Source organism: Oryzias latipes, chromosome 3, assembly GCF_002234675.1.
Source record: "Oryzias latipes chromosome 3, ASM223467v1".
Lineage (NCBI taxonomy): Eukaryota > Metazoa > Chordata > Actinopteri > Beloniformes > Adrianichthyidae > Oryzias > Oryzias latipes.
In genome coordinates, this window is record NC_019861.2 from 6,528,384 (window position 1) to 6,551,792 (window position 23,409).

The window sequence follows — 23,409 nt, forward strand, 5'->3', positions numbered from 1 at the left end:
AGGACCCATTGATAGCATATGAGAACTGGACCTATCGAGTTTGAAGTCACTCAGAAAATGATTTATTTTTAGCTCCAACCAAATGAAGTCATTTCCGTCACCATTTTTTCGCGATACAGATGGCGCCATGTTGGAGCCAGACTTGATTGGTACGAGTCAGTTAACATTACTATGCTAACCACGAAGGAGGACAACAGAGAAAATGTGGGTATTTCAGTAGTCACTTTGACAACTACTCATCAGAAAAAATATGATTAACCAGAACATATTGAAAACAGTTATCTGAAAAATACAATGAATAGTTGTTTATTTCTCAATAAAAGCTTATTTGAGCCAGTAGGCTATTTCCTATTTGGAACAGGGGAGGGGTCCCTTAGTATAGTTCTAAATTTTTTTAGCTTCCAGTTTCCTTAAACCTTTGAGGCTGAATTTTATCATTACCATCTGCAAAATTCCTGTAGATGCTCTAAGCTTTATTTGTTCATTGAGGAACCATTAAATTGCTATCTGGATTTTCCTGTAACCCATAACTGTCAAAGATTTCCCCGTAACCCATAAAAAATATCTAGCAATATAGCAATTCAACCTCCTCTGACAGATAAATCCAAAAAAAGGACTAAAAATACTACTAAAACTGATATTTTCTAAATATAATCATAAACGTTATTCCATCGTTGAACAGCTTTATTAGCAGCATCCTCGTAACATTAGACAGGCAGTTGCTGAATATTGTGCATTAATATTATGGTCTGTGGGAACAACTGTTGCACAAAATCCATAAATAGTAAAGACACAAAGAGCTACTCTGTTAAATGCAGATTTCTTCTTTCTTTGAAGATGTAGGTTATTCTGTTTCCTCTCTGGATCTTTTCTGTAAAAAGACCCTTTCCAAATGCATTTTTTCTTTTTTTGGTCAACTCTGCTAGCTTGGGGGTTTCAATTTACCGGTCAGAGCAGCCGCTTTGAAAAAGTAGCAGATGCATTTTCCACGCATAACCAAGTGACTTGACAAGCGTCTGGACTGATGTGGGGAGAATCCAGCAGTTTTCCAAAGAAATATTTCCTTCCTCCAGAAGCTGTTAATACATAACTATAAATGTAGGTCCTGTTTTTTATTTTTATTTTATTCTTTTTTATTTTGTGTTATTCGGTACCTACTGTCTCATAACTTTTATTTAAATAGACACCACAAAATGATGTTTTAGTTTTGAGTACAATGTACTGTCATACCTCAGAAACTAAATACAGTGTACTTTGTTTAAAGACCCACTCCAATAAAAATCCTCTTTTTTTGTGTTTTGAACATGTTCTTGTAGCATTTTTCTCATAATACAGGATCTAGATAACAGAATTTAAAATAAAACTGTGTTTCTGAGTATTTCCCGATTCAAATTGTGTTGGATCTGAAAACTGGATGCTTGAGAAAGTTTAGACCAATGGCGCAGTTACTGATTGGGTGTGAGGGGAGCGATGGGGAGAGGGAGGAGGCGGTGTTACTCTGAGCAAATAGTCCCACCCACTTACCAGAATTGTATCTCTAAAGAGCTATTGCCGCTGGGCATAAAATATATCTTAAAAATCAACACAGACTTTATGATTTTGAAAAAAACAACAACTGCATAATCATATTTAAATACCAGTGGGGACAATTTTACAAAAGAAAAGAATTTGATTGGCGCTAACATTTATAGAGCAACAAAAATAGCGAACAATATTGTAGCTATCCAGCTGTACAGTTTAGATCCAGATTCCAGCTCAGGCGAGGAAAACAAAGACATCTAAGGATCAAGGATCTATTTGTGGATGCATCAGAATTGTAGCAGAGCAGGGAGAGTTGGGCCCGCCCATTTCAGTTACTGCGTCTTTAATATTAGCTTTTTCAAGCGGCTGGTTTTTATCTGCTCTGGATCTATCACGATTTGTATATAGAAATACACAGAAAGGCAGTTTTAAACTTAAATTCTTTCTCTATGTCCTAAATCATTAGACAAATTCTACAAGAACATGTTAAAAACACCAAAAACACGATTTTCATTGGAGTGGGTCTTTAAGGTTTTAGTTAACTGAAGTAGTGCCCGCAAAGCTGAAATCAGAGCTAATGAAAGAAATGCAGAAATATATGTCCTTTATGTTTTGTTCCTATTTACTTACTGGCCTTTGGATAATTTTCAACACTGAGAGATTATAGCAACAAACTCTAAAAGAGAATGTGTTAGTGAAGAGTGATGGGTAAAAACGGCATATGGCTACTACCTTGGCTTTCAGGTAAAGTTGATTCAGGTAGTTTTGATACTCCAAAAAAAAAAAAAAAGTGCTCAAAGTACCTAAAAGACATTTTCTTAATCTTGGCTTCACCACTTTGTTAAAGCATTGCCATAAGATGCCATAAGGTTGTTTTTTTGTCAGTTGTCAGCCTATTTTTTTGTAACTGTCTTTTGATTATCAGGTAACAGAATATTCAAGTCACCAAATTTTTTTTGTACGGTACTCAAAAATTAATAACAATATTAGGTTTGCTGGAACCTGTCTGTTATCGACTATAGCCCAAGCAGTTTATTTATGTGAAATCTTGTTTATCAATAAACAAGATTGTGGAAATTATTCTAACAACTACTCCCTTGTCTGTTGTGAAAGAATTACAGAGTTGGCTATATTTGGGTAAATATCTCAGAAGTGCTTCAGTTTTTGAGGGGTTGATTGTCACTTTAGATTGGTGGATATGGATGCAAACGGCACATAAATAGGCTTTTCCCGCCTACAGGTAGAACTGAGAGAGCTGCTTGCATAAGCAGTGAATTGTCTTTTCAGATTAACTCTAAAAGCCCCTTTTCTCTAAAGAACACAAACCGTGTGATATTTTTACCATCTCTAAACATTCGTTTAACACAACCTATTTCTGTGCACAAAAAGCACATTTTTACTGTGAATTACTCATAGACACGGCATTAAACAACAGGAGTTTAACAGGTTGATTGCATTACCGAAGCCAAAACAGGCCATGTCAGTGTGCAGACTTTTGAGTAGGAAGTTTAGAAGTAGGACAAGATGGTCATCATAATACATTTTGTGCAAATGTGATGGATACCGTCATTACAGCGGCATTATGAAATTGATATAAAAGTCCACGCCCACAAGATGCTCAGCCATCCTCTGATTAAAGTTGCTGCCTATTTCATTATTTGATATTAAATAAGGTTCATCACTTTGACTAGACGCTTTTAGGACCAGCATCCCCCACCCTTTCCTCTAGTTATGATTAATGGTCTTTGGTTACATGATTTCACTCGGTGATTTGCACAGCCTTAGTTTTGCTCCAAACCTGTTTCACAAACAAAAATCATGTTCCATACTTGCTTTTTGCTTTATTTGCAGTCTTTAGCTAGGGAATGAGTTACTACCACAATTGGAGGTACTGGTCAAGGTGATGACAGCTTTCAGAAGGGAGAGAACACCACAGAAAGTGGCGTGGCAATGTATCTTATATTTTTGTCCATATTTCTGTTTATGCTTTATTCTTTGTATTTATGCTTGTAAGCAACACTTTAATAATTAAACTGAAGTAAAGCTTAAAAGAATCAAACTTAAAAGAATTATAGCAAATGGAATGACATGGTCATCTTTAGTGACATAACCAGCTGACGTTTTTAACTGGAAGGCCACAGCTGGTGGACTGATCACAATTTGGTACAAACAGGTCAAACATTCATTTACTTTAAGGGTGTAACTATTCATTGTAACAATGATTTGATTTGTATCAGAATTTGTGGTTGCCGATTGGATTCACAGTTGATCTTTGTTCATTTTGAATGATTCAATTGGATCTGATTTACTGACCTAAAATGGATTCAGGACATCTTTTGCCAAAACTTCAACCAGTGTGACTCAGAGATAAATACCTGGGTACTGAACAGTGCTGGTGAATTTTTCCAGATTCCTTATGTTTCTTCACTTGTTTGTGTACAAACAAGTAAACAAGAAAGAATGTCAAATCCATTCATATTTTAATTTCCTAAAGTTCAGCCCACTGTTGTTTTTCCACATCAAATAATCCAAAGGGAACCTTATTAGAACATTCTACCACACTGTATGGTCACGTCTTTGCTTAATTCCAAGTGTTTCTACACATTGGATGGGAATGAGGGATTGATCAATTTTTGCTAACATCACATGTGTGTTGTCCGCTGTCATGCACTTGGCCATTTTACTTTATAGTAAAATTAACCTACAGTACCAAAGGTTTTTTCCAATATCAATTGATTTATTTTCTAATGATGGGGTAGGTCGTTTTGATTAACAACTTTCCTCAGACAGATCGAACTGATTGGATCGAAGGAATCGATTCATCAATTAATTCAGTCGATTAATTGTTACAACCCTAAGTTAATTTCATTAAAAGCTCATATAAATGATTGTCTACACCTGTTTTGAAATGTTTGCTTTAATCTTGCCGCTTTGTCCCCCAAAAATTATGTTGTGGTCAAATTTGAGCCTTTTGGTGACCTTTTAAGGTAAATGTTTCTTACCAAGCAGCATGTGCGACTGTTGGCGTCTCACACATTACAAAGATCTAACTGCACACTGGCATTCAGTGGGCAACTCCAGGCCTCAAGTACCAATGTTCTGACGCGTTTTCTTGATATCCTTTTTCTATTGATTTCCAGGATTAGGCATCACCAGACAGTCAGAAGAGGGAAGTGCAGTTTAGAAAATAAAACCAACGGTGATCCTTGTGGACCAATCATCCTGCAGAAGTCTTTCCCAGCTGTAAGATGTCTTGGGGCAGATGTGACACAGAAAAGATATTTAAATTAGCAGTCTGTGAATCCTATGGTTTCCCCACTGGTGGAGTTAAAAAGATGGCTTGGAGAGGAAAACTTGATCTTTGACCAAACAATTCCCCACATTCATCAGTCCCCATCTAAGTAGCATAAAGCAGATAAATAATATAATGGTTTTCTTATGTAAAGGCTGTGTCACACAGCCACTACGTACATTTTGCCCATGTTGCAGGAAGGAAAATTGGTCATACATGATTATACGTTGAAAAAGTGATAAAAGTTGTGGTCTGAAATTTTTACAGCTCTATCACGAATGAACCACGTTAAAACCACGGAAGCACACGTAAATCAATGTAGAGCATGAACCGTGTGCAATTGTTGCGTTGTTCATATGCAATTTGTCAGTGATTCCTGTGTCAAATACATTGTTTGAACGACATATGCGGCAGTATACACAATATAAAAGTCACACATCTGTAGTAAAAGTCCATTAGACATACGTGGAAAGGTCTGGGAAAGCCACAAATTTACGTACGCATCTCACAGTTGCGTAAGATTGACAATAATAATATACATAAAATACGTATAAACTGTGTAATTCTCAGCGGACCAAAAGATTTGAACAGCTCATAACCAAATTCACGCACAGACCCATCGGCTGAGCCCCTTCGATGGACATCTGCGCACATCGACGAATGCCGAACGCAAGAAACACTTATGAATAACTTATATCATGTTTCACAAAAGAGCAAAGTTTCATACATGAACAATGTGCAAAATGTTCATAGTAGCTGTGTGACATGGCCTTCAGCTCAGGTTTAAATGATTGGCAGTTGTTTATTTTTCAATGGAATATTAGTGAAAAAGTGTTTGCAGTGGAAAAGTTTCTGTTATTTTAAATTAAGGGGGGATTAAAACAGTCCGCTCTCACATGCATTACTCAAATGAGTGATGGTCATGAAATTCTTTTTTTTTTTTTTAAGTACAAGAAAAGAAAATTGTTCCCAAAAGTGTCGATTTTATTTTGTAACTCCTCTATCTGCGTGACAATCCTGTGTTCACACAGACTTGCTGTTTTATATCACTGTTGTTATTCATTATATTTGTAATAAAATGGAAACAAAACACGTCAGATAAACCAAAAAAGCACCCAGAAATCTCCTGTTTATGTTTCTCTCTACACAGTCTATCCAGACCTTTGTAACATCAGCCTGGCTGCAGTGGGAGACAAACACAAACACCACGACCGTGTTGCATTCTGGGATGACGTCTACGGCTTCAACATGTCGTGCATGAAGAAGGCAGCATTACCAGAGGCTTTGGTGGAAGTGGTGAAGATGGACACTGTCATCTCTGAGCCAACAGTCATACAGGTGAAGCTTTACTCGGAAATGCTAAAAACGATGCATCAAATCACCTGGGGGCAGGATATTAAGCCTTTTTACACTTGGAAAGAGGCTCAGAGGTTGTTAGGGAAGACATGCTGGGTGATGTGTGTAACATGTACGGTTATTTGAAGGAAACTCTTATTTTAACTGTCTGCAGGTAGAATGGTTTACAGAGAAACGTTTTTTTCTTCATGTTCCTCACAAACTTGGATTTCGCAGAAAGTTCGTACACGTTTGATTGTTTCAGTTAACCTCTTTGTTAAGTAGTATGCCCTCCACATGTCTGAGTATGTGATGAATGAGGGTGGAACTTGATTTAATGGGATTTGAATCCTCTAATCAATAGTTTCTTTCCTTCAGAGACAAATAGGACAACTCTGCCTGAATTACAAGGATTCTCGTCTATTGCCTCCCATTGATACGATCCAATAACATTCCAGTAAGGCTGGCTGTAGTTCTGGAAAATTGAGATTTTAACAGAAATTAACCTGTTTAATTAATAAAGCAGGGATTAAAGCCAAATAAAAGAGGACCTTCTTTTATTTTTCTGTTTTTTGTGAAAGTTATAACTACATTTCAAAAAGAGGTTATTAAGGATGTTAAGATTGCAAGTGTTAAATAAATACGTAATTATTTGGTTTAAATAATTATCCTTTTTGTGCAATTTGCAGGAATATAATCATTTACGTTACATTCCTTTAATCCTTGTGCTATCTTAGATGACCCCACCCTTACATTGACGTGTTCTCCCTACAATGACAAAGGTGGATAAAGGTGGAAAGATTTCATGTAATCCATGGACACCAGTGAAGATCACAAATCATTGAAGAAAAATGGTCCAGAGCACTGTCTAGCCGCGGGTCTAGATAACCCAACTCCCAATGTTAAAGTGCCTAGGATAGCACAAGGGTTACTGGATATATAGTAAGGCAAAAAAGTGTTTTTCAATCACTGATTCTGGAAGTTGTCCCTATAATGTTCATCATGGGTGCATTTCAACTTTGACAGACAGACTGTAAAAAAAAAAAAAAAAACAGGAAATCACACTGTAGGATTTATTTTGTCTTCTTTTTAGAATTTATTTGCATAATGGTGCTGAAAAGAAGTATTTTGTCAATAACAAAACTTCACCCTTTGTAATATACTGTATTTTCTACTGTTGGCAACTGCCCTGTAGTGCAGAAAATTGGTACAGATAACTGCAGATAATTCTCAGAATCTGTCACTACAGAATACACTACATTACCAAAAGTATTGGCTCACCTGCCTTGACTCACATATGAACTGAAGGGCCATTTCATTCCTAACCCATAGAGCTCAGTTTGATATTGGTCCACTTTTTGCATCTATTACAGCTTCAAATATTCTAGGAAAGCTGTCCACAAGGTTGAGGAGTGTGTTTATAGGAATTTTTGAAGATTCTTCCAAAAGCACATTGGTGAGGTCTCACACACACACACACACACACACACACACACACACACTGATGTTGGTGGAGAAGGGCTGGCTCTCTGTCTGCGCTCTAATTCATCCTAAAGTTGTTCTATCAGGTTCAGGTCAGGACTCTGTGCAGGCCTGTCATGTTCATCCACTCCAGACTCTGTCATCCATGTCTTTATGGACCTTGCTTTGGTCACTGGTGCACAGTTCTATTGGAAGAGGAAGGGGCCCACTCTCAACTGTTCCAAGAAGATTGGGAGCTTGGAATTGTCCAAAATGTTTTGGTATCCTGAAGCATTCAGAGTTCCTTTCACTGGAACTAAGGGGCCAAGCTCGAGTCCTGAAAACAACCCCACACCATAATTCCTCCACCACCAAATGTCACACTCGGCTCAATGCTCAATCTACCGTTTTCCTGGCAAGCTTCAAATGCGGACTTGTTCATCGGGTTGCCAGATGGAAAAGCGGGATTCATTACTCCAGAGAAGGCGTCTCCACTGCTCCAGAGTCCAGTGCTTTACACCACTGTGTCCCACGCTTTGCATTGCACTTGGTGATGTGTGTCTTGCATGCAGCTGGAAACCCATTCCACAAAGCTCTCTGCGTGCTGTGCTTGTGCTAATCTGAAGGTCACATGAAGTTTGGGGTTCTGTAGGAATTGACTGTGCAGAAAGTCAGTGACCTCTTTGCACTATGCGCTTCAGCATCTGCTGACCCCTCTCCTTCAGTTAAAGTGGTCTAACACTTGGTGGCTGAGATGTTGTTGTTCCCAAACTCTTCCATTTTGTTGTGATTGAGCGGACAGTTGACTATGGAATATTTAGGAGCCAGGAAACGGTCTGCATGCCTAAGGGCTTGATTTTATACACCTGTGGCCAGACCAAGTGATTAGGACACCTGATTCTGATTTTTTGAAGGGGTGAGCCAATACTTTTGGTAATATAGTGTGCTTGTAGCCCCACAGAAAACTGGCAGAGATAATGAGTCTTTTGGAGTTTGAGTTTGATTGAGTTTGATTTTATTTATGTGTCATACACTAATGTGCCCAGCCCGCATGGGCTTATATGACACTAGAAGACAAAATACAGAAAAAATGCAGAAAAACATTTCTTTTCTATTACCTCATACAAACAAAGTCAGTGTTTTTCATACAAAGGACAATAAAACAAAAACTGAAATTCATTCTCCACCACTTGCAGATCACAGACCTCACAGTCTTTCCTCCTCTGGAACGCCTTTAAAGCGCCCTACTCCCACCTGTAGGGAGAGAACTCCTGCTCTGAGTTGAGCACATAAGGATCTTTGTCCTATTTTTAAGTTGTACATAACATATGGCTGAGTAGAAAAATTGTCCTTAATTTCCAAATAAATTCATAATTTCGGTTTTTGAAGCAGTTTCATAATCTTTTTCATAATAATCAACTAAAGTTTCTTAAACATTAACTATCTTACATTTCAGACAATTAAAAAATAATCTTTTGGAAATATATGTGACCATTTATCCAAAAGGCACAGACTGACATGTGGGGTGCCTCAAAGTCCTGTCCTAGGCCCCACACTCTTTAATATTGACATTCAACCACATTGTGATGTAATCAAGTGGCTCTTGGAGGCTTGGAGTTTCCCCCATTTGTACCACTAAGCACAACACTACTTGTTATAGCTGCACTTTTTAACAATGGCTGTAGATGGTTTGAACTAAATTTATTTAAATTTATATGAAATTTTTATATATTGTTCTTGTTTTATGCACTACTCTGAACTCAATTCCTAAGACCCAAAATAAGGAGCACAAACTGGTTTAAAATGTTGAGTGAAAGTTACAGCATTTTTTAAAGTTTTATTGGCTTATTTGTTAAATTATTTATTTATCAACAATTTCAAAGCAATTTTTGGGTTGACCTAGTTTTGTCAGATTCAAGTTATTTTAGTTACGATTATAGATTTTTCTTCATTAACAGAGGCTTCCAAAAACTTTTCTCTGTGGGTATGCAAAGTTTGGCCATAGTTAATTTCTGCATTGGTATTTCAATTTAAACATGATTTGTTTTTGTCTTTTTTTTCCCTCCAGACAATTGACTGTAACAGAGTGTGCCTGTCAGAGCTGGAGTTTACAACAGATTTCTGCCTGAGGATGACCAAAACCACAGTCTGCACGGTAAGAAGGACATTTATATACCCACGTAAATAAAAGCATCGCTTAGTGAGTAACACTGCAGGCCCTCGGTAAAGACTTTCATAACTTTACTAAGGCTGCATTCATACTGGAAATGTTTGGTTCTTAAAGTGATTCAGATTTTGTTTCTTCCGATAATCTGGAACAAATTTTCAGTCTGAATACACTCAAGTGGAACCTGGTCTGAGACCAGGAGCCTCTCTTGGACCCATCCTTGGAGGTGGTCTCAGTTCGTCTCCAATCAGACTGAGCTTTGGTTGACTTTGAGATTCCTCAGTCTGAATAAAATCCGTTCTCTGAGTGGAACAACTGGACTAAAACGCGGCACACGCTGTTGTGACGTCATCCTAAAAGCTATCTTGTAGTTAACAGAATTCTCTCAAAACAATGAAGTTGTATTTTTAAGTCAACCCTCATGTTTTTAGCTGTCTAGTAAAAAAACTCCAACAAATTCTCAAGTCCAAGTCTTCATCTGTGGTTCTTGAGTCACAGATCAGGATGATTATGTGATTGTGTTAGAGACCCCAATACTCTTGAGCGTTTCCTGTGTTCTTTTAATTAGGAACATGTAGTTTTTAGCTGAAATCAAACAACCTGTGTCGTTTTCTAGGACATAGTCATAGCGGCAGGAATTCATTAGAAATTCCCTTCTGAGTTGTGGGCACGACCATCGGCATAGAGCAACCCCTCTGCGCCCCTTTTCCTTTTCTTTTGCTGAGAGTTTACGCATTTTCCTGCTAGCCTCACAGCCCCAACTCAACATTAGTGGTGCAACCAAAATGTCGAGCGATATTGGAGCTACAGTACAGACCAAAAGTTTGGACACACCTTCTCATTCAAAGAGTTTTCTTTATTTTCATGACTATGAAAATTTTAGATTCACACTGAAGGCATCAAAACTGTGAATCAACACTTGTGGAATTATATACATAACAAAAAAGTGTGAAACAACTGAAAATATGTCATATTGTAGGTTCTTCAAAGTAGCCACCTTTTTATTTGATTACTGCTTTGCACACTCTTGGCATTCTCTTGATGAGCTTCAAGAGGTAGTCTCCTTCAAGACTGTTGGAAGACCATTTCAGGTGCTTCCTCTTGAAGCTCATCAAGAGAATGCCAAGAGTGTGCAAAGCAGTAATCAAATAAAAAGGTGGCTACTATGAAGAACCTAGAATATGACATTTTGCAGTAGTTGTTTCACACTTCTTTGTTATGTATATAATTCCACATGAATTAATTCATACTTTTGATGCCTTCAGTATGAATCTACAATTTTCATAGTCATGAAAATAAAGAAAACTCTTTGAATGGGAAGGTGTGTCAAAACTTTAGGTCTGTAATGTATATCAGCTGTACATAGTTTTGAGTCAGATACCAGCTCAGATGAGAAAAACAATGACGGTCATGGATCTAGTCAATTACAATGCTTCACAACAGAGTGAAATGTGGCCTGCGAATATAATCTTTTTCAAGCAGCATTTTTTTTGTCTGCTCCTGATTCACAACAATTTGAATAAAGAAATACTCAGAAATGCAATTTTTAGCGTGATTTTTTTAAGTATGTCCTTCATCATGAGAAAAATGCCATAAAAACATGTTAAGAACACAATTCATCAGAGTGGGTCTTTAACAAATCCAAAGTCAAGTCCAAATTAAGGAAAATTTCTACTTTAGGATTTTTAGGAGAGTATAAATACTAACACAAGGAGTGCAGATGACAAAGCATGACTCAGTTGCATGTTGCATAACTCAGATACCTTTTTTTTTCTAGATTTAAATTTATTTTCTAATTTTAACCAAAGCCCTCAAATGCATTATTGAGCTGTGAATCCTGACCAAGTGTCATTTCCGTGCCCTAAAACACAGACTAGTTCAGGAATCAGATAGGCTGTTGGCATCTCTACTCCCTTCGTGTGGCCTTTCCACAGTATCTGAACTACTTGCCCAACTATAGCAATGACCCTTGGACCCTCTGATCTGTTTTGTGTGAAGTGATCTGTCTGTGGCAAAGCCTCTTGTGCTGTGCTGCAGTGTTTGCACCACTCTGTCTTCTGTATTGGTTTAATGGATAATCAATACGTAGTTATTATCTGGCTTGTGCTTTCTGGGTAAGGTTGCTGGATATAATGGGATTTGTAAACATCCTCTCATTTTTCCTGTCTTCTCTGCTCTGTAATTGAAAACATCCAATTTCTATTTGGAGCATGTCAGTTCTGTCCACCGGAGTGCTCTGTTGCAAAATAACTGATGGCATCAGACAGTACAGAGACATACTCTATGACTTCTTGGTTTAGCTATTTCCTCTTGATTTATAACAATTTTTAGGGTATTACTAAAATAACCCTCAAACTTGTGAATATGCGATGAAAGCTGTGTTGCGTGCACAAAGTTGCACATGGGTATAACATTTAGTACTCCAGCTTTTCCAGATGGGGTTGAGCAGTATTTCAATAAAGATACTGATCTGTGGTCAGTATTGGCTGTAGCTGCTCAGCAGCAGTTAAGGGATAAATGTGTGAAGGGTAAACTGCTGCTGGACCAGTGCTCGGGGATTGTGAGAGGGAGCTGCTGGCTCTCTTTTCCTGTGATTGAGCGCCTGCTTTTGTTCTCCTGTCGACAGTCCATTCATCAGCTCAGCCTGCCTAACCTTGCATTAAATGAACAGCACAACCCATGCGTCTGTGCCGATCCTGCACGAGGCAAATCCTCTTTTTTTTTTCTTTTTTATATCCCACTCCTCTGTCCCAAATGCCTCGTGTTCTGTGCCTTTTTTTTTTTTTTTTTTTTTTACAAGGCCTGAATTCAGGCCTACAGTTGCAACACTATTTTCATTAAAGCTTCCATTTTCACATCCTCTTTTTTTTTCTTACTTCTATCATTTTAATATGATCAATTACTTGACCGGTCAGTAACCAAAAAAAAAAACCCTCATTATTTTATAAAGGCTTCAGATATGTATGTGGATAGCACAGCACAAGAGAATACGTTTCTGTCTGTAATTAATTTTAACAGTGCCGTCTCACTCCTGCTGATGTAGCTACTGTAGTGCTACAGAGCGAAAAAAATCTCTGGGCAATCCATCTTTAACCTACTTTCCATCAAATTTAAATTATCTGTCTGAAGAGTTGGCCTTCTGCTTTGACACGGCAGTCACTCGTCAACTTCAAGGACGCTTTTTACTGCATTAAAAAGGGAATTGTTAATGGAAAATATGTTAAGGAGAAAGGTAGCATCCTGCAAAATGTCTTTTCCATGTAGCTATTTAAAAACAGTCAACAATTTAATGTGGTTGTAGAGAGTAAAGTGAAAGGCCTTCTATGTCTCGTAAATAAAAGTCTTAACATTCCTTATCTGTTTAAACGGAAAACAGTGAACAGATTGTTGTTTAATGGAAACAGTCGTTTATTGAAGAGGTTGCCTTACACACAGGTGCGGCGTGTAGCACCAGTATATGTTTTTCATTTGCAGTGTTGTGTAACTTACTTCCAAACTGTTATACAGATTGTTATTAATCTGTCACTTACTTTACAGTATTAGTTTCTTAGAATTATTATCTATTACATGAGTTCTTTTTTATTTTAAAGTTACTTTCTTTATAATACACACAAAAGTACACCATAATAACACATTTTGGATGTTTTTAAAAAGTCGCTGGGTTTTGAGATTTTTTTTAAAGTATTTTTAATATTAAGCTTGTTTTTTAAAAGAGAAATTCTTGATTTTAATGATAGATGCACCTTTCAGTCATTTTAAATTAGTTGTAATTTCTTAATGAGCAAATGATGCACTTTCTTTTTTGTTAGTGGTAAACTATTTTAATGTTTTTTTGGTATGTGACTAAATAACTGAAAAACAAATACTGAATAATGCATCATTAATTAGTTCAAATTAACCACTGGGAAATTCTTGTTTTTAAATAATTGATTCCCGGCCCTAAAACCACTTTACATTTGCAGTCACAAATCTAGCTAGTGAGCTAGCTAGCTCACTAGCTAGATTTGTTTTATTGACATTTTTGCAAACATTTGTTGTTTGAAACTGAGGTGAGCTGAAATGGTAAAACTACATTTACACAAATCAGTTTAACAGAAAACCTTCTCTCTTTTTCATCAAGTATAACTAAGTATAAAATGGATGTTTGGCTCTAATTTGGCTGTCTCTGCCAGTTGCAGCTTCAGCTAATTAATAAGAAGATTACTTACATTTCACATCATGGTCCTAATAATTTTCTAATAGCTCTTGAAAGTTTTAAGTTGCATCTCTACCTCCCTCAGTGACACACAAAACAAAATATATATATATATATATATATATATATATATATATATATATATATATATATATATATATATATATATATATATATATATATATATATATATATATATATATATATATATATATATATATATATATAGGGTCCAGAGTGTAAAAAAATAGGATAGTGAATACACTTTGAAAGTTGAAATGCAAAGTCAACACAGTCAAACTACTATCCTTTTAAAAGCAGCTGACTTGATAAATCAAAGTAAAAGTAGCCTAATAAGATCAATATGTATACAACATCAAATATCTGTATAACACATAGCAGAGTCAAATGCAATAGTTTATAAATATGACAAAGAATACAGTACTGCCATAGTTAGTAAAGCTTTTGGCCATAATCTGTTTATTGCCAAAAAGTTGATTTGGATTAAAAACATTGCAAGCAAGATATTTTAAGAAAATGAAACCATAAAACATAAAACAAGTTTTTTTTTTACATGTTTTTGATCATCCTTTTTTTATATCTGTTCTGTCTTTCAAACTACTGAAGAAAATGTCAGTAGTTAAATTGGCCAATCAGATGCCTCAATAAAAGTATGTGGTCTCACGTTGAACGTTCTAAACTTTTAATTTGCAGACTTCATGTAGTCCGCTTTCAAGTGGTAGGGGTGTGGCCTTCTGACAAGCTCACTCCTGATTGGTGAGAGTGGTTGCCATAGAAATGTTTTCCTCAAACTGACTTGATCCAATCACTGCTTACTGACAATGCCTGGGTCCAACTTGGCAGCGTTTGTATTGCTAGAAAATGGCAACTGAATTGAAACTCCTTTGGTCCAGTTCTCACATACAACCAATGGTTACCACGGAAAAACAGCAGCATTATTGTTGGGCCTGTTGGTCTGGGATGTTGCAGCAACAATTTTTTAGCATAAATAGAGCCCAGCTTTCTTTGTTATTCACTGTGGCTGTTTGCCTAGCTCTTTTGTTGTGTTTGCATTACTGGTGAAACATACAAATACTCTGGCATTCATAGGTGTTAAGCGGGTGATTACCGGTAAGTGGGTGATTTTACTTTTGACAGATTTTCTCACAAGGTCTACCCAATGGTAAGCAAAACATTTTAATGTAAATCTAATTTGCCAACAATTTGTCACAATAACATTTTATTCTAAAATAAAATGCATTTAAAGTTGTGATGTCATGATTTGCCCGCAATTTCTTATTCTGCACTTATAGTGTTTTTGCTTTGTGCTTAATCAGTAGTTTGCCACGAAATGACACTGCTAAAAATTACAACAATAAGCTGCACAGTTTTACTCAGGGCTCCACTGACTTCCACTTCAGTTATTTTTAGATCAGAACATATTGGGTGGGGAACACCACCTGGAGGTATGCTGCACCCAAACCAGATACATGCTAGATCCAAGCATTTGTGAGGGCTGGAAACAGTTGAAAGGAGATCTATGGGGAAATTTACACCATCTTGATCTTGAGGTGTTCGTGCTTGAAGCTTCCACGCTTGGGTAAACCCCATCAAAAGTGCATTAGCCCGCTATTCTTCTGCCCCTTCCCTCCCACAACCCCAGTACCTCCTCCCCTTTCCCTCCACTTGACTCCCCTTGTATGTAACCTCCCCCTCCAGAGTCGTATAATAGTATCTGGCCGGGCCATGCAGCTTGCTGACACAGAGTCGGGTGAAAAGGGAGCAATGATGAATTGCTCCCTGTTGGTGTTATCCATGATGATAATTATTAATTTTCCCCCTCGTTCTTCCCAAAGAATGGAGACCAGAGAGTTGCAGTGTTGTGGAGACTCCTCCATAGGCTGACAAGAAACCCACAGTCATCACTTATAACAGACATATCCAGGGCCTAAGGCTAAACACTGAAAATGGAAAGCAGTCATTCAGTTTTTTCATGTTTTGGTTGTGAGGTTTAATGTTTTTTTTATAGATTATCATGCATTATCCTATTCTTTAACTTCCACCCAAGTTTATTCTAGTTATATTAATATTAATATTTAACTGGGTAGGTAAGAAACTCGAATAATTGTTCCAAAGATGTGGGAAAAGAAACGTAACGGGTCAAAATCATAAATTTAAAATTTGTAACAGATTTCAATATATTTAAATTATTTAATTTCAGGCCAAAATGTAAATTTCTAACTACATTTCTTAGCACTTTAAACATAACAATGTAGCAATGAAGAAAGAAATAAGAAAGAGTAAGTCATATCCAAGTCGAACTTAATTAACCTCAAGATAAAATACACCCCTGATGAGTGGAGTAAAGCTAGAGAGGAGATTGTGCATTGTGGAAAAAATAACCAATGAAATGCAGGTAATGTTGAACAGGTGGTGGGAAAACTAAAAGGACTAAAGACATTTTTATTAGATTAAAGGATCAAGACATGAGAAGCATCTTATAATGTGTCAGGTTTCACTACCCATTTCTTATTTATCCTAAGTAGATCACTAATACGTGGCCAGAATGGGACACTGATCACTATCAGGGCATAGTCAGCACCAGGCAAACTGTACCAATCCGTATGTTTGACAATGAAATATAGTCTGTTTGTCCTGTGTTCCCGTGTCTCCGTTGGTCTACGCTAGGGCATGATTAAGCAAATTGTGTCATGTTCAAGCTACACCCTTTGCTGCTTACATTTGCTCAAGATATCTCGGTGTAAAATCACACAAATCAAAGGGCAAACCAGATTTTGTTCAACAAAAAAGAAAATAGTAGAACATCTAAAATAATCAGAAATTAACGCACAACGTGAAACCCTGAACCGTCCGATGTGAAGCAGGGGACAGTTGCTTCTGCAAAGTGCGTTGATGCTGATACCATGGTCACCTATAAAAGAAAGAAATATTCAACCAGTTTTTAATACTTTATTCTTGTTATTTTTTTTGGTTTGGATCGCTTTTTTCACCAAAAAACGGACTACTTGTGTTGTGGTGCAGCGCCGCTCCGACCTCCGACGCCAACTCCGATCTCGACTGCAGCGGCAAAGGAAAGTGATATATATGCAGATCGTCATGATGGGTTGAATAAAGCATCAGTTCAGAGAGAAAGTTCACCTCTTACCGCTTGTTTTTGTCCAGATGATGAAACAAAAGTTTGTTTTAAAGAAGCCGGCGCAGTGATACAAAACATTTAAGCTAGGTGACCGGAACTTCTTTTTTCCCCGTGCGGTTATCCTGTTGTATATCACTTTTTAACGCACACCCAGCAGTCAATCAGAATCGAGTATTCACCCGGACCATGGTATAATTATATATGTACACCGGTATATAAAACCTTGAAACAAAAGGTTGTTTTAAAGAAGCCAGCGCAGTGATACAGAACATTTAATCTATGTGACCAGAACTTCTTTTTTACGTATGCGGTTATCCCTAGCCGCGGTTACATGTGCAAAATATCTTGATCGGATTAGAATTCAACCATGTACATGGGCCCAGAAAACCTTTTTCCGATTATAACACACGTTTACATGCGCCACACTTTTGGTCGGAATAAATCATTTGGACATGCGCAGTACTCTCTAAAACTGTGTTTTTCAACCTTTTTTAAGCCAAGGCACACTTTATCCTTGACTAAAATCCTGTGGCACTCCGGCGTCCAAAAATTGAAGGAGAAACTCATAGTCTGTATTGATCTACATGCATTTTTGTGATAATTTCGGCAGAAAAAGCTGGAAGTTGCACCTGTTTTTTCTAAAAGATGTAATAAAAGTTGAGTTAGTTTTCCGTAATAATTTTCACCTAAATTATTTGTAATTTTACCCTGCTATTTGTTTTTTTCCCTCCAGTTTAATAACATGCAATTTTATGTAACCTCACAAAAAATCCAATATATTCTTTCTAAATAATGATTTATTTTTTAAATAATTTTTTAGATGTCAGTGCAAAGGCAACTGTAATTTATGAGCAAATATATGATCACAATATGTTTGATAAAATTTACACAAAAAAATAACATTTGTTTTCTGTAGCTGTACAAAAAGTGAACATGTTGAAGTTTGATCAGTTTTTCTCTTGTCTTAATCAAAAATGAAGTCTTTAACAAAAATGTTTTGTTTCTTTTTGGATGATTACATGGTTTCAATTTAGTTTAATTGTGTTTGTTGGCCACTTCACCTTAATCCTGTTTCTTAAATGTTGTTATTACTTCCTCTTAAATTTAACATATAAAATAATCCAGACCTTATTAGAAAAGTGTTTCAGTTAGAAAGATGACTTGGACCATGTTGATGTTTGGCTGTTACTAAACACAAACCTTGAAGGAGAACTAAACTGTTGACCTCTGATTTTATCAAGACGATTTAAAAACTATTTGTGTGTATTTGTGTGTATTTGTTTCAAGACGTTTAACAGGGAATACTCATTTTACGCTGAGAGGCTGTCACTTTAAAACTTTGCAAAAACTGCCACAGATTGCAGACAGACTCGCTTCTCTGAGCTTCATTGTTTTGTTCACTTGTTCCACGGTCTGACACCGGATTCTGTGGAAAGCTACACCGCTAAAGACGATTGGATTTTTGTTGGAACTGAGAGACTTTACGAGCTAAATCGGAACAAGGAAGTGAAGACTTTAACCACTTCTGATTGGTCAGACTGATGACGTATGATTAATCATCCAAGAATGATTGGTGGGGATAGTTAAAGGGGCGGCGGGTAATTTCCCACGGTACACCTGACCATATCTCACAGCACAATTGACCATCTCCCACAGCACACTGGTTGAAAAACACTGCTCTAAAATACCAGAAGAGGAAATGAGTTCTACTGTAAACAAGATATAATCACTTATCTATGTGGCAGCTCTGTAATATACAAGATATTCTTCTAAACGTGCTTTTACTATTGTTATGGTTATTTTGAAGCGCCTGTTTTGCTCATCATCTTTTTTTATTTGTGTGGTTAGTGCTTTTTTTTGTGGCAGAACAGAGCTGGAAGAAGGGTTAGGAGAAGGCTAACACGCGCTAACAACATTTAGCCTTGGATGAACATAAAATCCATGCGGGAAATGCCACAATCTGCATCTTGTAAATATGTGGGAATAACATCAGGCTTTATTTTGTCGGACACAACTGGAAACACAAATCCACGTTGATTGTTTGAACGGTTTCTAAGGACTGAGCAGCATTTCTGCTTTGAAAAGCTGGGTGAGCTGCCGGACTCTCCTGAGTCAACAAAGCCCGGCTGCTGTGCACACAGACACGGTTACTCGCGCGGAGCAGCCGGTCGGTCCTTATTGCGCTCCAAAGCTTTCTCTGGAGCAGCGCACCGTCTATGCGTGACGTAAAACCAGAGCAGTAGTGACACACGATCGGAATGAACTATCGGCATAACCCACCTATCTCGATCGGAAAGAAATTTTGATCTGAACGAGTCTGATCAGGGCAGACTGTTCCGAACGGTGTATTTACATGACACATTTTTCTTCCAATCAGGCATTTATTCCTATTACTTTTGTTTATGTAAACACAGCTACAGTGCGTTAACACCTTTTAATGCACACCCAGCAGCCAATCTGAATCGAGTATTCACCCGGACCATCATATAATTCTTTTTTAAGAAGCTCTTCTATCATCCACTTGTTCTCTGTATTAATTACACCTGTTTGAACTGGTTATCTGTATAAAAACACGTGTCAATACCCTTAAACAGTCTGACTGCAACCTCTTCACCATGACCAAAGAGCTGCCAAAAGACACCAGGGGCAAGATTGTAGACCTGAACAAGAGTGGAATGGACCAATCTAAGATAAGCAAGCACCTGAAAGAGAAGCGATCAACGGTTGTACCAACTATTGAAAAATGGAAGAAATACAAGATTACTGACAATCTCCCCCCACCTGAAGCTCCATAAAATATCTAACCTGGTGTTGCCCAAAGGATCTTAAGAATGGTGAGGAAGCGGCCCAGAACCCTACAGGAGCAAATAGTAAATGAGCTGAAGAGAGCTGGGACCACAGTAACAAAGTTTCATATTAGTCACATACAACGTTGCCATGGATTCAAATCCTGTAGAGCTTCAAAGCCCCCCTGCTTAAGGCAGCACATGATAAGATCTGTCTAAAGTTCTCCAGAGACCATCTGGATGATCCAGAGAAGGGGTGAAAGTATGTCATGTGGTCAGATGAGACAAAAATAGAATTCTTTGGTATAACCCCCACTCTCTGTGTTTGGAGGCTAGTTCAATTTCAAGAATACCATACCCACTGTGAAACATTTGGGTGGAAACATTAAGCTCTAGGCTGCTTTTCTGTAAAGGGGACAAGAACACTGATCTGTATTAAGGAATGGATGAATGGGGCCATGAATGGTAAGATTTTGGGCAAAAATCTCCTTCCATTAGTGAGATCATTGAGGATGAAACATGGCTGGACCTTTCAGCATGACATTGATTAAAAAAACACACACACATTTCAAGGTTCTTAAGTTGCCTAGCTAGTCTCCAGACCTCCATTTTATAGAGAATACCTGGAGGGGTGAAAGCCTGTGTTGAGCAGCAACAGCTATAAAACATCAAAGCTCTTGAGAAGATCTGCATGGGAGAATGGACCAAAAAAGCAGCTACATTGTATTGAAGCATGACCAAAAGGAAATGTTTAACCTCTTTCATGGCCAACCAAGGTTACAGTACAAAGGTGAACTTTAGTTATTGACCAAATCATTATTTTTTGCACCATCATGCAAATATTTTTTTAGAAAACAAACAATGTGATATCCTGGATTCTATTTTTACATTTTGTCTCTCACAGTTGAAGTGTACCTATGATGAATATTAAAGACCTCTGATCTTTTTAAGTAAGACAAACTGCAGAATCGGTGACTGTCAAATACTTTTTTGCCCCACTGTAAGTTTAATTCTATAGTCCAATAATTTACAACCCATATTGCAAAAGTTGCATAACAGAGAAGTGACTATCAATCTCGCTTATGGGCCAATGTAATCATCAAGACACACTGGGGATGATCTCCATCTCTGCCTACGAGAGGTGAATCTGCTCCGTCTGATGAGTAATTATGGCTAATTTCCCAATTACCTCTGTACTGAGCTTCTCTGTAGTGTTCATTAAAAGCCATAATTGCATTGGGTTCACATGCTCTTTTATCTACTTTGGGTTCTTTTCTGGCAGTTACGCTGAGAGCTTGTGGTGCTGGCCCTGCCTGTCTCAGTCAATAAAGGCTGATTGAAGACTTGGTGTAGAGTGTATTAAACACAGCTTCGGATGGCAATGTAATTATCAAGATTACATGCTTGTCCTCTGTTTTTTGTAGGCCTATGTGGAGTAGATGGAGATTTTTTAAAGGGGATTTTGGGTCAAATTTAAAGAAGAAGTTGGCAATACTATTGTTTTATATTGACCACTTATTTTGTTACAGCTTCCCCGCTTGTTGTAATGCTATTTCATTCTTCTGGATCTCTCTTTTCTGTTTTCTCTTTTAAAGTACTTTCATTCCTTCTGCCTTCTCTTAATTTCATTCATCTCTTTCTCTCCTTTGCATTGATTTGGCTGTTCTTTGTCTTAAACAACCAGCCTCCAAGTTGTCAGCTGCGTCAGGATTAAAAGCCATTAGTTGCGCATCATTGCCACTACAAGTGTGCTCCTGAGATTGATAGAGTGGCTGTGCTTCTCTGGTGGGGGTAGGATCAGGAGAAAAACAAGCTTGGGGGTGGTTTTCACCTCACAAATCCAACACGGTAACCTAAAGCTGTTTGGCCTTGGACTGTAATTCAGTTTGTTTTTCGATGTGTTACTTGATTTTCCTTCAGACATGTTTTCTGTTACTCGGCACAATTTCAAGGAATGAAGTGACATATAGCAAACAAAAAGAAATCTGTTCTCATTCATACTTAACTTTGATGAAATGCACATTATTTGTGGCCATGTCTGTGACCTAAAAAGGCAAATGATATCACTAATAAATTGCCAAACCGGCTCTGTCTTGTTTGTTGGCTTCTATAAGGGGTATCACTTTAAGAATGGATGCTCTGGGAACAATAATTTGTCAGTTGTCTAATTTTGTTTCACTGCATCACCTTATCTAGATGAACACATTTATGTTCAGCCAATTCACACACACTGAAGGGTTTCCTTTTTTTCTTAAGCACTCCTCTCCACAGACGACTCATCTAATTTCAATTACTGTTAAATCTGGGGTTTTTTTTCCCCATTGTTTTCCTGGTCAGCAAAGAAATGTGGTTGTGTTTCCGGTGGTCTATAGTGAGTTTCTTTAGTCAACTGGCAGGTCTCAGATGGTAAAAGATGGATCTCAGGGAGTGTGTTGTTCACAAAGTTAGTTTTCCAAGAAAGTAAGGTCAAAGAAAACAGATTGGTGTACTTACAATCATGTTCATAACAGCCGATGTAAAGAAACTGCACTGTAAAGGTAGAAAAACTACTGATACATCCATTTACTATAGTTCTGTGTAAATGCTGTGTTTCTCATTAAAACCTGCCTTCCAGCTCCACACGTCATAGTTGCTGTGTGGTCAAACAAATCCAGGGGTTTATTGTACTGTCACAATCTTAACACAGCTCTCATTTTTCATTGCAGGCAATTGTCGGCTACTTTGACATTTTCTTTGACAAAGACTGCAACAACAAGGTAAGAAGCAGTTGCAATAGCCGAGCCATTTAACGTAAACTCAATTATGCTCACGCTCCGGTGTGTTTCTCCTCCCGGAGGCGTTCTCTGGCAATCGACGTGTGTCCTAGCCTCCTGCTGATCCAAGCATTTACCCAGTAGCGGCTGGCCAGTTTGAAACAGCTGATGCTAAGCTCTGTGAACAACACAGGCTTGGTTTCTATTGAACTTCATAATGTATCTGAGTTTTATGTGGTCTTGAACATTCAAACTGAGACTGAGATATTTGTCATAAAAGTTTTTTTTGTTGTTTTTTTTTGCTATAAAATGATTAAAAAAGTTGGGCTGTTATAATTATTTTTTTCTTGTTTAATGGGCCTATATCATGCTAAGCTTAAGCCTTTCAGAGCAAACTACATCCATTTATATATATGAAAATACAGTGGGGCAAAAAAGTGTTTATTCAGCCAACAATTGTGCAAGTCTCTCCCACTTAAAAAGATGAAAGAAGCCTGTAATTTTCATCATTAAAGCTCAAAAATGAGAGAAAAAATGAGAAAAAAAATCCAGAAAAATCACATGGAAATTAAGTATTTAGTCACCTATAAACAAGCAAGATTTCTGGCTTTCACAGACCTGTAACTTCTTCTGTCCTCTGTCCTCCACTCTTTACCTGCATTAATAGCACCTGTTTGAACTGGTTGTCTATATAAAACACACCTGTCCACAACCCCAAGCAGTCACACTCCAAACTCCACCA

The 23,409-nt window shown here is 37.5% G+C and overlaps 1 protein-coding gene across 1 annotated transcript in view; it reads left to right on the top strand.

Annotated features, from left to right (window-relative positions):
* Positions 1 to 23,409, top strand: part of prmt3 (protein arginine methyltransferase 3) — an 83,108-nt gene that overhangs the window by 39,732 nt on the left and 19,967 nt on the right. Inside the window, exons 12-14 of the mRNA XM_004066823.4 lie at positions 5,964 to 6,151; positions 9,678 to 9,764; positions 22,620 to 22,670. Of these exons, the coding sequence (XP_004066871.1) occupies positions 5,964 to 6,151; positions 9,678 to 9,764; positions 22,620 to 22,670 (326 nt within the window). The remainder of the gene's footprint in view (positions 1 to 5,963; positions 6,152 to 9,677; positions 9,765 to 22,619; positions 22,671 to 23,409) is intronic.